The 15,630-nt window shown below is 37.5% G+C and overlaps 1 protein-coding gene across 3 annotated transcripts in view; it reads left to right on the plus strand.

Moving 5' to 3' along the window:
• The window catches only part of AP4E1 (adaptor related protein complex 4 subunit epsilon 1), a 62,076-nt gene extending 49,596 nt beyond the window's left edge, over positions 1-12,480 (plus strand). For 2 of the 3 annotated variants that reach the window (XM_049611671.1, XM_049611672.1), the window contains 4 exons: positions 1,899-2,453; positions 4,104-4,294; positions 5,814-5,971; positions 7,034-12,480. In XM_049611671.1, the coding sequence (XP_049467628.1) occupies positions 1,899-2,453; positions 4,104-4,294; positions 5,814-5,971; positions 7,034-7,194 (1,065 nt within the window). In that variant the 3' untranslated portion in view covers positions 7,195-12,480. The remainder of the gene's footprint in view (positions 1-1,898; positions 2,454-4,103; positions 4,295-5,813; positions 5,972-7,033) is intronic. The other variant, XM_049611673.1, reaches the window with a different exon arrangement.
• The last annotated feature ends 3,150 nt before the right edge of the window (positions 12,481-15,630 follow it).

Consider the following 15,630-nt stretch of genomic DNA (forward strand, 5'->3'; position numbering starts at 1 on the left):
TCTTTCTCAAGAGAACATTCATTGTGACAAATTCATTATCAGGCTTTTTTTTTTGTGGTGCGCTTGAAATCAGAAATGTAAGGAGGGTGTTTTTCCTTTTAAGGTATGCTAAATCCTTTCTGGGTTAATTTTTTTACATAATCCACTCTGAGTATCAAGGCTTTTTGTTTTTCCTCATCTTTGCCTTTTATTTTGTATTCATTTTTGTTACTTTTTTAAGTTTTTATTTAAATTCTAGTTAGTTAACATAGTGTAATATTAGTTTCAGGTGTAGAATTTAGTGACTCGACATTTGCTCAACACCTGGTGCTCATCACAACAAGAGCCCTCCTTAATGCCCATCACCTATTTAACCCATTCCCCCCCTCCACCTCCCCTCAGCAACCCTCAGTTTGTTCTCTATAGCCAAGAGTCTGTTTCTTGATTTTATTCTTTTACCTTCATTTTTTAAATGTTTATTTATTTTTGAGAGAGAGGGGAGGGACAGAGAGAGAGAGAAAGAGAATCCCAAGCAGGCCCCAAGCTGCCAGCGCAGAGCCTGATGTGGGGCTTGAACCGACAAGTTGTGAGGTCATGATCTGAGCTGTAACCAGGAGTTGGACACTTAACCAACTGAGCCACCCAGGCGCCCCTCTTTTACCTTCATTTTTAAAAGTCATTTTCTCTGGGGTAACAAATTCTAGGTTAACTTTGTTTTCTTTAAATGTTAACATTAACCAAGATGTCACTCTAGTGTACTGTGGCTTGTGTAGCTTCTGATTAACAGCAGGATAGACACTATAGAAAAAAAAAAAATATTAAGCATGCAGACAAAGTAGTAGAAACAACCCAAAATGAAGCACAGAAAAGAGAAAAAACAAATGAAAAAACTCAGAACATCAGTGACCTGAGTAACAATATTGAACAGTGTAATACACATCTAATTCGAGTCCCATGGTTACTTGGAAATGGAAGTCCTTCACCCACCCACTTGTTTTCATTTTTGTGTTAGTAGAATTTTAGTTCTTGTTTGATGACTTCTGAATTGAACTATAGGAGACATCTGCTGAAAGCTGGAAGAGGTGTTGGGACTTGAGGGAGTGAGAGGGTATGGAAGAGGAACTAGAATTCTGCTTAGCTGGAATCATGTGAAGGGTGGCCACACCGTGTTAAAGCCCCTAGGAGGATGGAGATGTGGATTTAGAGTAGTGCCAGACTGCTGCCCTGATTCTAGACAACTTTGGGAGGCAAGGGGAATTGTGAGCTACCACTCCACTCTTCTTACATAGATTTGCAGACCACTCCCCAGGAGTCTTGGCTCAAGGATGGCAGATTTGCCATTCCCGTCACCGGAGTCAGTAGCAGACATCACTAGTCAATTATAAAATTCTTGCCTGCTGTATGTGTGTCAGTCATTGCCAGTTGGTTCTTGAGGTAAAATCAGTTTTTCTTCTCTGTTTATTGACTTGTGGGCCATGAAATCACGATTATCATAGACAACTGAACCAGAGTTTGAGCCATCCATGTATTTGAGGGTATCTTCTCTTCTACAGGACAACTCTGGAAACTCAAATAATGGCTGGGTTTCTCACTGTTCTTAATTTGTGCAATTCTGTACTCTAACATTCTGAAATCGATCAAGTTTTTAGAATTGTTCACCAATGACTTTTTGACTTTCTTTTTTTGATGTTATGTATATTTAATGAGAAATAAGATTTAGCTAATAGTTCAAAGTGAGGTAACTGTCATTATTTTAGGGTTTAACATTTTATTCATCTCTGATTCTTTTGTTAATCTATGCTTTATACATAGACTCTTAACAAATTAGTAAATTGTTCATTTGAAATTATAGAAAGATGTTTAAAACTCATGACTGGTAGAATGGGTTTTTTAGATATTGTTATATTTTATTTTTGCAGCTAGGAAAAGCAGATACTGTATCTCACAAGTTCAGAAGGAAATCAAAAGTCAAGGAAACCAAAAGTGGAGAAACAACCAGTGCTCAGAATATGCCCTGTTCTTACTTTAGTTCTTCGTCAGATGTGACTTACGAAGATGATTATTATTTGGATACTTTGCAGGATAGAGGAGACAAAGAATTAAATAAGTTTTCTCTCAACTCAGAACTTTTGGATTCTGAGTCACTCACAGAACTGCCCTCCGTTGAGAAACTCTCCAGTTGCACACTGTCTACACCTTCTTTGTTCACTGATGATATGGAAGGTCTTCACTCTCCTTCGTCCACTGCAGCCTCAGTTGCTAATGAAATCTCTTTAGCTTCTTCTCTGTTGGAAGAAACTTCTGAACACATGCATTCAGATCTTGTGGAGGTCTGTAATAATGAAACCATATCAGTGTCTTCTTACAAAATTTGGAAAGATGACTGTTTACTGGTGGTCTGGTCAGTTTCTAATAAGAGTGGTTTGGAATTGAAAAGTGCTGACTTAGAAATTTCTTCTGCAGAAAATTTCAAGGTAAGACAATGAATGGTTCCGTATTTCTTTCTTAAAGGGGTAATGCTTACTTAGTGTTTCTGTTCTTCACTCTTCTGATGATTTATAAATTTCATCCACATCCTTTTCTCTTTAGCAAAAAGACCCAAAGGTGTGACAGGTTTTTTATTATTTTGAGTAAGGACGAATTATTCAAAAGAGACAAGGAAACATAATAAAGATTTTCCAGCTATATTGGGGAAGGCCATAAATATAAATATATAAAGTGAGTTTGGACAGAGCACAGTAGTTAAGAATGTAGGCTCTTGGGACACCTGGGTGGCTCAGTCGGTTGGGCGTCTGACTTTGGCTCAGGTCATGTTCTCAGGGTTCATGGTTTGAGCCTCACGTCGGGCTCTGTGCTGACAGCTCAGAGCCTGGAGCCTGCTTCCTATTCTGTGTCTCCCTCTCTCTGGCCCTCCCCTGCTCACGCTCTGTCTTACTCTCTCTCTTTCAAAAATAAATAAACATTACAAAAAAAAGAATAAAAAAAAAGAATGTAGACTCTTGACTCTGAATGCTTGGCTTTGAATCTTTCTTTTGTTACTTACTAGCTGTGTTACATGGTCAGGTTATATAACTGCTTTGTGGCTTTCAGTTTCCTCACATTTAAAATGAAGATATTAATAGTGTCTGCCTTTACTGTGAGGAGTAAATGAGTTAATATCTGTAAAATGCTTACAGCAGTACCTAGCACTTGATAGGTGTTAGTGTGTTATTATTTTCAGTATGAATTTTGTGGTTTTTTGCTCCCTTTAAATGTCTCACAGAACTGCCATATTCATTCATTCTTCATTCTTGCCATAAACACTGAAGCAGAGTTCTCAATTTAGCAAAGCAGAACATCAAGGAGTAAGAATATTGAAGGATAATATTGTATACTGTCTGCTCTCTTTTTCTTTCATTGATTTATGTTGAGTGCTTGGGCATCAATTCTATTTCTTCCCTAGAGAATTGCCATTTTGATATTACGTTATTGTATGGATGTCCTTGCTGGAGTTATGAGACTTGACCAGTAGATAGTTATTTCACAACACTGACCAATTTCTTCTGTGAGCTAAAATGTGTTGAATGGGATATTACCTGAGCCACTGACCAGGGCAGAAGTTCTGACTGTAGGTGTTCATTAGGACCACCTATGGAACTTAAAGCAACAAAACAAAACAAAACAAAATCTAATTCAGTTGCTTGGGCTCGACTCCCCATAGGTTGAGTAAGGGTGTACTGTAGCTTGAGAAAAGAAGGTGTGTGTGTGTGTGTGTGTGTGTGTGTGTGTGTGTGTGTGTGTGTTGTGGTGTTTTTGGGTTTTGTTTTGTTTTGTTTTTTAACTCTCCTAGTTTTAAACATCTGGTGCTAGTCAGGATTGAGAACCAAATAATCTTTTTGTTGTTGTTACTAAATTATATAGAGGTTTTCACTGCAATTTGTCACATAACTTTTACCTGTATACTGTATTAATTATCTGTGCTAGTGAATTTTTCTCAAGTGAAGTTGTTAGTCATTTTTATACTGTAGTTTGTTATTAACATCTCACAATAGTATGCTTTTAAATTCAATTAAATAGAAAATTGGCATTCATATAATAGTCTGTATTGATCCTTTCTTCAATACTTTTATTACTTTTGTTTACAGATCACTGAGCAACCTGGATGCTGCTTGCCTGTAATAGAAACAGAAAGCATCAAAACCTTTCAATATAGTGTACAGATGGAGAAACCTTTTACAGAAGGGAATCTTTTTGGTTTTATAAATTATCAGATGATGGATACTCATTCTGTTCAGCTTGAATTTTCTGTAAACTTATCACTATTAGATTTCATTAGGTAAATATTTTCTGGAATGTTAATTCAAGTTACTCATTCAGCAAATATTTATTAGGCCTTTTCTCTGGACAGAAGCACTGCACTAGGCGCTGCAGAGTAAAATAATTCAAAGCTAGATACAGTCCCTACCTTTAGGGAGAGTCCAGTCTAGGGAAGAGACATTGAACAATCACATAAATGCATAAATAATTTTGAATTGTGCTTTGAATAGAAAGTAAATGGTACAATGAGTGATTATAATATGGGACCTGATTTACATTGGGGTTGATTAGTAATTTTGGAAAACTTCTGAGAGAAAGTAATATTAAAGTAATGTTTAAATTGAAATAACTTCAAAGATTCCAGGTGGCTTCTTTTTAAAGCTTTTAAAGTTTCTCTCATTTATATTTCATTTATTTGATTAATTCTTTCATAAAATCTGTTTATTAAGCTTTAGAGATCTGCAAGAAAATTACTGAAGGTTATTAAACTTTAATTAGAGATATAGTATTTAGCATTATACAAGGCACTAAGCCGTGTTACCAAAATAATTGAAAACAAATTCTTCTTTTTTCTGTTCTCATTTGGTTTTATAGATATATTGTACTGTATTCAAATATTTTTTTTAAATGAAGGCTGCCTGAACCAAAAATGCAGAATGCCAATAAATATCTGTAAAAAATTTTTAACCTTCACACATTCACTTGTGTTACACTGCTGTAATTTTTGCCTACTCTTTACAAGCTTTTAGTAAGAACGTGTCTCTCAGTCTGTCAAAGAGTTTTCATGGCCTTGGTGATGTAGGAGATAGAATCCAGCCTTCCAAAAACTTATACTCTCTGACTAAAAAGGTATATCCCATGGTGAGCATTAGTAACCTGAAGCAACACAGTATGTATAATTAACAGTTCTTCTGTGTGTATTAATAAAATCCTATGTATGTTTTAAAAATATTTTCCCCATTATAAAATCAGTGCATAATTATTACAAAAATTCAAATGCTATGGAAAAGTATAAGTAAAATATAAAAGTTCCTTGTAATTCTACCCCCAGAGACCCAGTGTTAACTATTTGATCTTCAGTCTCATGAACCATTTTCAAAAATACATTTGTTAAAATCCTTTCCTTAGTCTGAGTTATGTAAGGTGCTAGATCTTCATATTTATACTCTGTACATGATGTTAATAGTGTCTTATTGTCCCCAAATTCAAAGTATATTTATATTTGAGTGATTCATCAAATTACTTGGTAAAAATTTTTTTAACTTGGTAAAATTTTGCCGAAATGACTAATGCTCAGAAAAAGAACTGAGTGATTTATTGGAAAGACATTGACACTTTAATAAAATCTTCTTTTAGTATTTCCTAAGTTTGGAGGTTGATGGTAAGCATTCTAATTCTAATCATAGTTTAAAAACATAAATTTTGTGGGGCCCAGATTTACAATGATTATGTTTTATTCCCATGAGTCATTTGAAATGTATTTGTTTAGAATTAATTTCATTCTTTTGGACATATCTAATTTTAAAAATTGTTTTCAGACCGTTGAAAATCTCAACTGAAAACTTTGGCAAACTCTGGTTATCCTTCGCAAATGATGTGAAGCAAAATGTAAAAATGTCAGAATCTCAAGCTGCTCTGCCTTCTGCCCTGAAGACCCTGCAACAGAAACTAAGACTTCATGTTGTTGAAATTATAGGTTCGTAGAGTTATGAAAAGGCAATTTTGTGTTTATGGAGGCTTTCTCACAGAACACAAATCAACTTTTACAAGTATCAGATTTCTTAGAGCTATTATTTCCTGTTACGAATACCTTTCAAATGAGTGTGTTGTTCAGACTTTATTAAAGAATTTTTTGTGTGGTAAAGTATAACAGGATTTACCATTTTAACCCAGTTTTAACTGTATAGTTTATTGGCATTAAGTGCATTCATGTTGTGCAACCATTGCCACCATCACTTCCATAACTCTTTCCTCTTGCCTGACTAAAACTCTGTGCCCTTTAAACACTAACTCCTCATTCCCCCTTCCTCTCCAGCTCCTGACCACCACCATTCTTATTTCTGTCTCTCTGAATTCAACTACTGTAGGGATCTCATATAAGCAGAATCATGCAATATTTGTCCTTTTGTGACTAGCTTATTTCACTTAGCATAATGTCTTCAAGGTTCATTCGTGTGTAGCATATGTCAAAATTTCCTTCCTTTTTAAGCCTGAATACTATTCTTTATATGAATATACCACATTTTGTTCATCTATTCATCTGTCGATGGACACTTGGGTTGCTTCCACCTTTTGGCTATTATGAAAAACGATGCTCTGAGTGTGGGTGTACACATACCTGTGTTTGAGTCCCTGCTTTCAGTTCTTCTGGTTATATATGCAGAAGTAGAATTTCTGGATTATATGGTAATTTTTGTTCAATTTTTGGGGAAACTGCCGTATTATTTTCTACAGCATCTGTACCATTTATATTCCTACCAGCAGTGCACAAAGGTTCCAGTTTCTCCACATCCTCACCAACAGTTGTTATATGTATATGAGTGTGTGTGTGTGTATGTGTGTGTGTGTGTGTGTGTGTGTGTGTGTGTGTGTGTGTGTGTCTTACAGGATTAGTAGCTCCTTGTGATTTTAATTTGCAGTTCCTTACTGATCAGTGATGTTGAATATCTTTTCACGTGCTTCTTGGTCATTTGTGTATCTTGGAGAAATGTCTGAGTCCTTTTGTCTTAAAGAATTTTCAATTTATGTTTTCTTGTAGGCAATGAAGGGCTTTTGGCCTGTCAGCTACTCCCATCCATCCCCTGCTTGCTGCATTTTCGAGTTCATGGTGACGTATTAGCCCTGTGGTTCAGATCCTCCTGCTCTACTCTTCCTGACTATTTACTGTATCAGTGTCAAAAGGTAGTGGAGGGATCCTAGCAGAAGCTCTGCTTTTATTTTACTCCATCAAAATAAATGGTTTACATAGATAAACTTATTTACCAAAGTAAAAAGAACTGGTACTTCTCATGAAAACGGGGATTATTACAAGCTGTGGTTTTATGTGTTTTCTTTATGAATCCTGATATCCTGATCAAGAAAGATCCCTAAGAAACTGTATCCTTAACCTTTTACTCAGGATTGTACAGTATGTTTGGGTCTCACAAAAGTGACCTGAACTAATGTTATAAACTGCTAATGATTTATATGTCACTTAGTGTAGAGGGACTGAAAATATTTATTTTGTTATAAATAATTTTATAGCAAATTTACTCTAGTGCTAGCTGATTTGTAGTAAAGCCAAGTCTCCGTTCTCTGCATTAATGGTGGGGGAGTCGGGGGGAGACATGGCATTGATCATCCCAAACCTAATTTGTATTTGGCTTTGGAATGCAGTATAAGCTTTTCGATAGGGAAGTCATTACTTTCAATTATGTTTTGCTTGGATCAGTGTTGAAATAAATTGGCACAGCACACACTAACAGTTTAGGAGATCCATGAGCATGCTGGATATCGGGGGGATTCAATCTGTGTTATAGTTTTTATTGTAGATAACTTGTTACACATAATTGCAGATAATTCAGCTACAGAATTTGTCCATTTTCCACTTGAACTTATTTTTAAAATTCAAAATGAATCCTTATTTTAAATGTATTCTTATTTTAAAAACCCAGAGCCATTTACAAAATATTGTCATATAAAAACATAACCCATAAGAGGACAGAATACTAAAACAGATATAAAAGGACTTTGTAGTTATGGCAACTATCTTAGTTACCATTTAGGTCCATTTAGGTCCTTTTGACAAACTAAATTTTGTGAGTATAAATGGAAAAACCATCTTTCCTGGCTTTTGAATCTGCTAATACTCAATGGATACAACCACAACAGTGACTGCTTAAGTATACTGTACAGATTCTTCAGTAAGATACATCATTTTCATGTTGTAATTGTGCCTTTATGGCCTATGTCAGAATTCTTGTCAGTGAAAGAAGAAGTTAGGCCTACTATGACCAATGGACCACAATCTTGAGATTGTACATTAAAGTTAAAAACTGAAATAGTAAGTATTTTATAAAATCTTATGGTGCTGTGGAAAATATTTATTATTTCACTTTTTCTGGCACTTCACCATGGAGACTGTTCAGGTAATACAGTTTTAAGTCATTGCAGTTAATACTCTGGTTAATTGGTACTGTTTATCACCTACGTGTGGAATTCTGGTTTAAATTATCTCATTAATCATAACCGATAAAGATACTAAAGGGATTCCCTAGAGCTGTTAGGTTTTATTACTTTTTTGTGTCTAGCATTTTTCTCCCTAAAAACAAAAGCACTGTTTTTAAAAACTAATTTTAAAGTTACCCATTTTTAAAAATGTCACTTCTTGTTAATTTCATGTTTTTAAAAACATACAGTAAAACCTTGCTATGAAAGCAATGATAAATGACTAGAATTTCCTGAGTAGGTTTCACTTTTGAATAGAAGGTCAGATTCATCTTTATGCTCCCAGCAGCGTCATGTGAAGAGAATGCGCTCTCTTGGATGTGGTGGACACTGGTAGCTAGACTTACCAGCTTCCTCTTTATTTCTGCCTCTGTCAACAGCACCCCTCTTCCCCAACCCCCGATTCTGCTGTTACTCTGACAAAAAATTAGGAAGTACCCTCTCACTTTGTAGAGGAATACAGTATGTGGCAAAGGAGGTGCTCCATTTTTTTGTGTGTCCTTACTTCTGTGTGTGTGCATGATCACCAAGGCTAGGCTGAGTGTAGCGCAGTGTGTGTAAGGTGCCCAGCAAGCAGATGGATGACTATCTAGGAGAGATTACAATGGGCTACTCTGTTGCTTTGTTAAAAGGTTGGTCGTGAATGGCAACAGCAGTTGTCATTAACATGGCTTGGCCAACAGAGCTGTCTGATGGTGGGAGATGTGTAATGGTAGGTTAGGGCCGGGAGCATCATTTTAGCTTGTCAAAGGGAACATAGTGTCACTTTTGTTCTTTCTGAATCCACTAAATAAAAAGTAGAGTAATGGAGTTTCCACTGAAACATTTAGTAGAATGTTTACAATTTTTATATTTTTATGGCTTTAAAACAACAGTAGGAAAGAGTAAATTTTAAAGAACTTCGGAGCAGTGTGTATCTGCCTAAATTAATTCAGTGTTTTAAGTTCTAAATCAGGCATCACCAACCTTTTTTGCATTGCAGGAAGACGTGACTGTAAAGTAGGGAGCATGATTTTTGTGGGCAGATAATCCTCTTTACCTTACAGTCATGGTTTAAAGTGAAGGGGCAACATCTGGAGTAGAGCTGTGGTGGGGATGCTCAGCGTGTGAGTTCTGTGCCAGGCACCTTCACTGAGAGTGCAGGTGGCGGCAGGTGTGACTCTGGGGGAGAATAAAGGGCAGACGGCAAAACCTTAAGAGCAGGTGAATGAAGAAGGATCAGGCTCCCGCCAGAGTAGTCCCTGTGGAGGCGGGCGGATCAGGCTCAAGGGAAAGTGGGGCCCTGAGTAAGGGTACTTCTGAAGAGAGGGCAGATGGAAGGTGAGCAGTTACCAAGTGCTAATGTGCCAAGTGTGTCCGCATGTTCTTTGCAGAGGGGCACTATTTAAATAGTAACCTGCTATCCTCTACCAAAAAACAGTTGTGCTGAAAATGCAGTATTGTATTTTTTCCCTTATTTTGTTTCATGTCAGTAATATTGTAAAATATTGAGTTCTTTGTCTTCTTTTTTATGGATGAATGTGATCTTTGTCTCATGATTGTGAGCCACTGCAAGTGCACTGAACCTATTCACAAGTCTTTAAGGTGTTTTGCTGTGTTAAAATTTTAGAGGGAAAAATGCAAGTGAGAATAACAACCTAATAGGCATTAATGACTTTATTTTGGAGTTGAATTCTGTAATTTGAAAAACAATTCGGCTAAATATGTAATAAATACAAAGTGATCTATATTGTTCTTTGGTCTGTATATTTTTTATTATCTAAATAGCTAATAAGTAATCCTATTCAGTAATTTGATAGGGTTGGTGAAAAGGAGCAGAAGCAACTGGAATGAGATGAAAAGAGTGATTTACTCATTTCAGTCCCTCGAAGAATCTGGCCTAATTGGTTAAAAGTAAAGATACTGCTGTTTCTGTGTGATATTCAAAGAGAACTTTGTGGGCTTCAGGCATGGATTCGTTCTCAGGTGTGTGTCCATATCCTCTAGGTCAGCTTATCCTAGCCTGACCAGAGCATTCAGAGCAGTGCTTTCTTTCCATGATGCCCTCTCCGTACAGCCGCCTTAAGATGCAAGAAACACAGTAAGTCGAAAGGTGATTTAGTGAGTCTCTGTCTCTACGTGTGTATCCTAAAACACAAAGCTAGATCAGAAATGGCATTTAAATCTCACTGACTTATGCCTACTATTGGCTATAATGTGTGGCAGGCAAGAAGTTCTGAGACTTGAAGCCCCATCTTTGGGACACTGAAGGTAAAGGAGGTTTAAATGCACCACACCCACTGCAGTAATTGACAAGAAGGGACTCTTAAAGGGAGGGATGGCCTGCTGCCAAACCTGGTAGTCAAAGTTAATGATTGTATGAAAGTTACTTGTTTATGTGTGTGCATAATGAAAGACTATGAGCTTTTTATGGTTAAGAACCATGCATATATTCTATTCTGTGTTCCTTTGCCTGATGCACAATATAGGCATTCAGTAATAGGGACTCAGCCTACTGAATGAATGACTAAAAAGACTTGTCCCATCAAAGTAAATAATCTGAGACCAGGTAATATCTAGGGATTGACTTTAGCAATCCTGTGGCTCTCCTAGAAGTAAAGAAAAGTGATCAGATGTAGTTTATAGATATAAGTTAGCAGAAAGGGGTTTTGGTGAAAATAGCTTGTGCCAATTTCTACCTAGTGGAAGAGAGGAAGCATGACTGCTTGAAGAGACCTTTACCAGCCTGAAGGTTAAGTCCTGTGAGAAGTTGCTATGCCATTTAAGAGATCTCTCTGCAGATACAGTGCGATTACAGATAGATACTATGACTTGGAGGAGGAGGACGTTTCTGCGTTATGGCAGATGTTCATGAAGTTTTAGTGATCTAAAAGAACTGGTTTTAGGACAGAAAGCAGTGGACATTTGATCAGCGAAGTTAATGATAGCTAATGAATGTGATAAGGCAGAGTTACTAGCTAAGCTAGCATTACATGTTTCTTCAGAAGAGTGAGCACTGTGATAGTGGGAGGGACAGCTATAAATTAATAAGGCCGACAGCATCAGGAAAGTTGGGAAAGAACAGTTCTGAATAAAGTAGCAGGAAGCAGAATTACTTAAAAGGAAATGTGTTTCCTATGCATCATGTGGGAAACTTTATGGTAGGTGCATGGATCCAAGACAGGATGGTACCCAAAAGATGGGTCCAGAGAACCCTGAGAACTTAAAGATTGTGAGTTGGATACAGGGAGGATGGGCTTGGGCATGGGGGAGAGACAGATGATGTCAAACACCGTGAGTTTTCTGGAGCATCTGTAATGCTGCAAATGTAGTGAGTTCTTCTAAGTGGTTGCAACTAGATTGCGGGCTTCTTTCCAAGAGAAGAGTCAATTTTCTTTAGTTATTTTAAACTATTTTTATAAGTGGATGAGTACTTTCCTTCCCCAAAACATATTGCAGATACCACTAAATAGGTGGCCTTAGGAAGTTTTTCCCTAATGAGGTCTGGCAGGACATGTGCTAAATGGATGGAGACTAGAGTTCAGAGATTATTTTTTGTATTTCAGTGAGAGAAAAGTACTTGGAAATCTGTTTAATTGTACAACTCCATCCTTTATGTTGTGTGACATGTAGGAAGTAACAGAAGCAAGGTGTGATATATTCTTAGGGAGAGGTGTTTGGTCTGAATTGCTACTGTATAATTTAATGAAGTTGAGGGCAAAACCGGTGACTGGAACAAGCTGGTCTCCAATGATGATCAAGGTATAAGACCTGATAGATCAAGGTTAAGAATTTATTTTTTCATCTTAGTTGACTGATTAATAGTTGCTGGGGTTAAACAGAAGAGTTACGGTGACCTGTAGGAAAAACGAAATGATTTGGACCCAAATATTGGACCAGTCTTCATCCACAGAAGTGATAAGTGTCTTTTGTTATTCATAAAAAGCCTTTTTAAGCACATCCGAGTTCATGCTCATCAAGTGACTTACAGTGGCGTCGCTACAGAGCCTCAGGACGGGGTTGGTCACCAGAAAGACCCAAGTTGGAACTTTCAGCCCCACTCACCTACCTCTGGGAAGGGGAAAGGGAGGGGTAGGGTGGCTGGAGATTAAGTTCTAGAAAAACTCTTGAGTAGGATTCATGAACTTCCATGTGGGTGAGGCATCCCATTTCCATGGGGACAGAAGTTCCTGTGCTCAGGACCCTTTCAGACTTTGCCTGATGTACCTCTTCATCTGGATGTTCTTGAAGTGTGGCCAGTCAGAATTGAGATGTGTTTTCAGTATAAAATTGAAATGTGTTTTAAGTATAAATATTGGATTTCAAAGACTTCATGCAAAAGTAAAATACTACTATATATTAAGAATATTGAAATTGCATTTTAGATATATTAAACCAAATAAAGTGGATTATCAAAATTAATTTTACCTGTTTCTTTTTAATATGGCTACTAGAAAATTTAAACTTCATACATGATTACATTATGTTTCTATTGGATAGTGCTGTCATAGATCTAACTTTCAACTAAGATCTCAATTTATAGTCCTATAAAGGCCAAATCTAGAAAAAACAATCCGTGATTATTCTATCCCTTGCTTGCTGCTAATTCTGATATTAAATCCATTATTCTTAAACTTTAATGGCAATTCAGAGAGAATTATATCTTCTTAAAATGGAGAATTTTCCTCTACTTCTGGAAGAATTTGATTATTCTTGTCTTTGTCTCCTTCCTATGTCTAATTCATCTTTGTCTAAACTGCTATTAATGTGTTCAATTCATACATAATATTTTTTAATCTCCAGAAGTTCCATTGGATCTTTTTTTATATCTTTAATTTCAATTTCTTTCTTCACCATGGTCATGGTTTTTTTTGTTTTTTTGTTTTTTTTTTTTCCCAACACGGAGTATATATTTTAATAGCTGTTGTCATGTCCTTGGTGGCTTATTCTGGCATCTTTGTTATTTCTCTCTTTCTTTAAAATAAAAAAGATAGAGTGTGAACGGAGGTGTGGGGAAATAGGTTCTACTTACATAAATGGGTTAGAAAAAAGCTTAGGGCAGAAAGCTGCCACCATGGGGCAAAAGTGCCTGAGGTTAGCTATCGAGATGTTGTAATGAGATCAGGAGTAACTTGTTATATCACCTGTAGGAAATTACTTCCCATCTGACGCCAATATCACAAAGTCCACTTGCCCCCCCCCCCCCCCCGACCTTTTGCTTCTTACACACACAAGTTAATGATTAATATCTGATTGTTTTCTTTATGTTCAGCATGTGTGTAAGATCTTGTTTTCTTCACGTTCACCAGGTGGGTAATATCTCATGCGCTCAATAAATACAGAGACAAAGAGCCTGTTTGGGGCTCTTGTCTTCTCCCGGACATCAGCATCTCTTGTATTCAATTCTGTGTCTGCTGTCTTGCTGGACAAGAGAGAACTCCAGATTCATAGTCTGCGACACAAGGTAGAGGAGCAGAGGGGGCTAGAGCCAGAATCTTAAGCAGCCTCCATGCTTGGCGTGGAGCCTGACATAGGGCTCAATCCCACAATCCTGGGATCATGACCTGAGCTGAAATAAGAGTCAGATGCTCAGCTGACTGAGCCACCCAGGCTCCCCTCTTTGTTTGTTTCTACTGATTGCATTTTCTCTGGTTATTGGTCATATTTTGCTGCCTTTTTGTGTGCTTGGTAATGTTTTGCTAGAGTTTTACCTTATTGGGTGCCAGATTTTACTTTATTTTCTAAATAGTGTTGGAGTTTCTTCTGGTGCATAGTAAAGTTGCTTGGTATCAGATTGATCCTTTCAACACTGTGTTTAAGATTTCTTTTTCAATTTTTACTTTAGAAGGGGAGAGAAGGGCAGAGGGAAAGAGAATCTTAAGCAGGGTCCATGCTCAGCATGGAGCCCCATGTGGGGCTTTATCCCAGGACCGTGGAATCATGACGTGAGTTGAAATAAAGAATCGATCACTCAATCGACTGAGTCATCCAGCCACCCCTTCACTTGCCTTTAAGTTATATTAGGCTGAGTACAGAGCAGTGTCTTTAGGGTTAATTTATCCCGATTAAGGCAACACCCTTCCAAGGATACTACCTCTATCTCCTGAGGGCACTTTGGTAAAAACAAACTATTTCCATCTCTAATTCTAGCCATGTTGGCCTTCTTGATCTCTTAGGGCTTCTTCTTCCTTATCCTGTGCCCTGGAAACTGCCTTCAGGCAGTAAGCTGGGACAGTCCCAGGGCTTGCCTTATTCTTTTCCCTTCTCTTGGGGAAATCAGTCTTGTGCTGGTTGTTTTTCTATTTCTAAAAATCATGATTTCATATATTCTCCCCAGTTTCCTAGTTATTTAAGGCAGGAGGCTAAATCTCGTCCTTGTTGCTTTTGGTCAGAAGAGGTAGTACCTTAATTAGGTTTTAATTTCATGAAGGATATGTTCCTACCCTATTCTAAGAATTCCTGAGGCATTTGATCAAATTTAGTATAGAATTTGGAAGGAAGAAGCATGTTTCATTCTGTGTAGACACGGAACCAGAACACTCCTCTGTATGTTTTAGGTTTGGCCAGGTTATTAAAGATAGTGTACCTACAATTAGGGGATGTGATTAGCATTAAGAGGAAGAGCCCCTTATTGTGGCCACTAAGTGTTGGTCAAGAAGGTAGAGTGGAGTAGAAGAGGATCTTAAATCTTGCCATCATTGTGAAGCCTCTGAAGACTTGTCAACAGACCTAGCCAGACAGGTCGGGAGGGCACCAGCCTTGACCTCTGCCTGGAGCAGCCCCAGGCAGAGAGCTCGGTGGTAGGCCAGCCTGAGCTGAACTCGCCCCATCCCTGGGAGTGGTATTTGGGAATGTTCTTTGTGGGAGAATACTGTAGACTTGGAACTGCTAGTTTGTGCATAATAGTAGGGTTTTTGGGCGGAGGGTGGGTAGAGGAGATGGTTGTTTCTGTGGACATTGAACTTATAAATGAAAATGTCAGTTCATGGGCTCTCCAACAGAGTCGCCTTTCCCAATCTCTTCCTTGGATTTCAGGGGCCTCAGTCAGTGAAGTAGGACATCCCTCAAGAGTTGTCCCTGTAATGCCATGTATCTTATCAGTACTGGCATTTTTCTTTGTTAGACATACATTTTTTTTTTTTTTTTAATGAAGTGATTCTCAACTAAATT

Source organism: Panthera uncia, assembly GCF_023721935.1.
Source record: "Panthera uncia isolate 11264 chromosome B3 unlocalized genomic scaffold, Puncia_PCG_1.0 HiC_scaffold_1, whole genome shotgun sequence".
In the NCBI taxonomy this organism is placed as follows: Eukaryota; Metazoa; Chordata; class Mammalia; order Carnivora; family Felidae; genus Panthera; species Panthera uncia.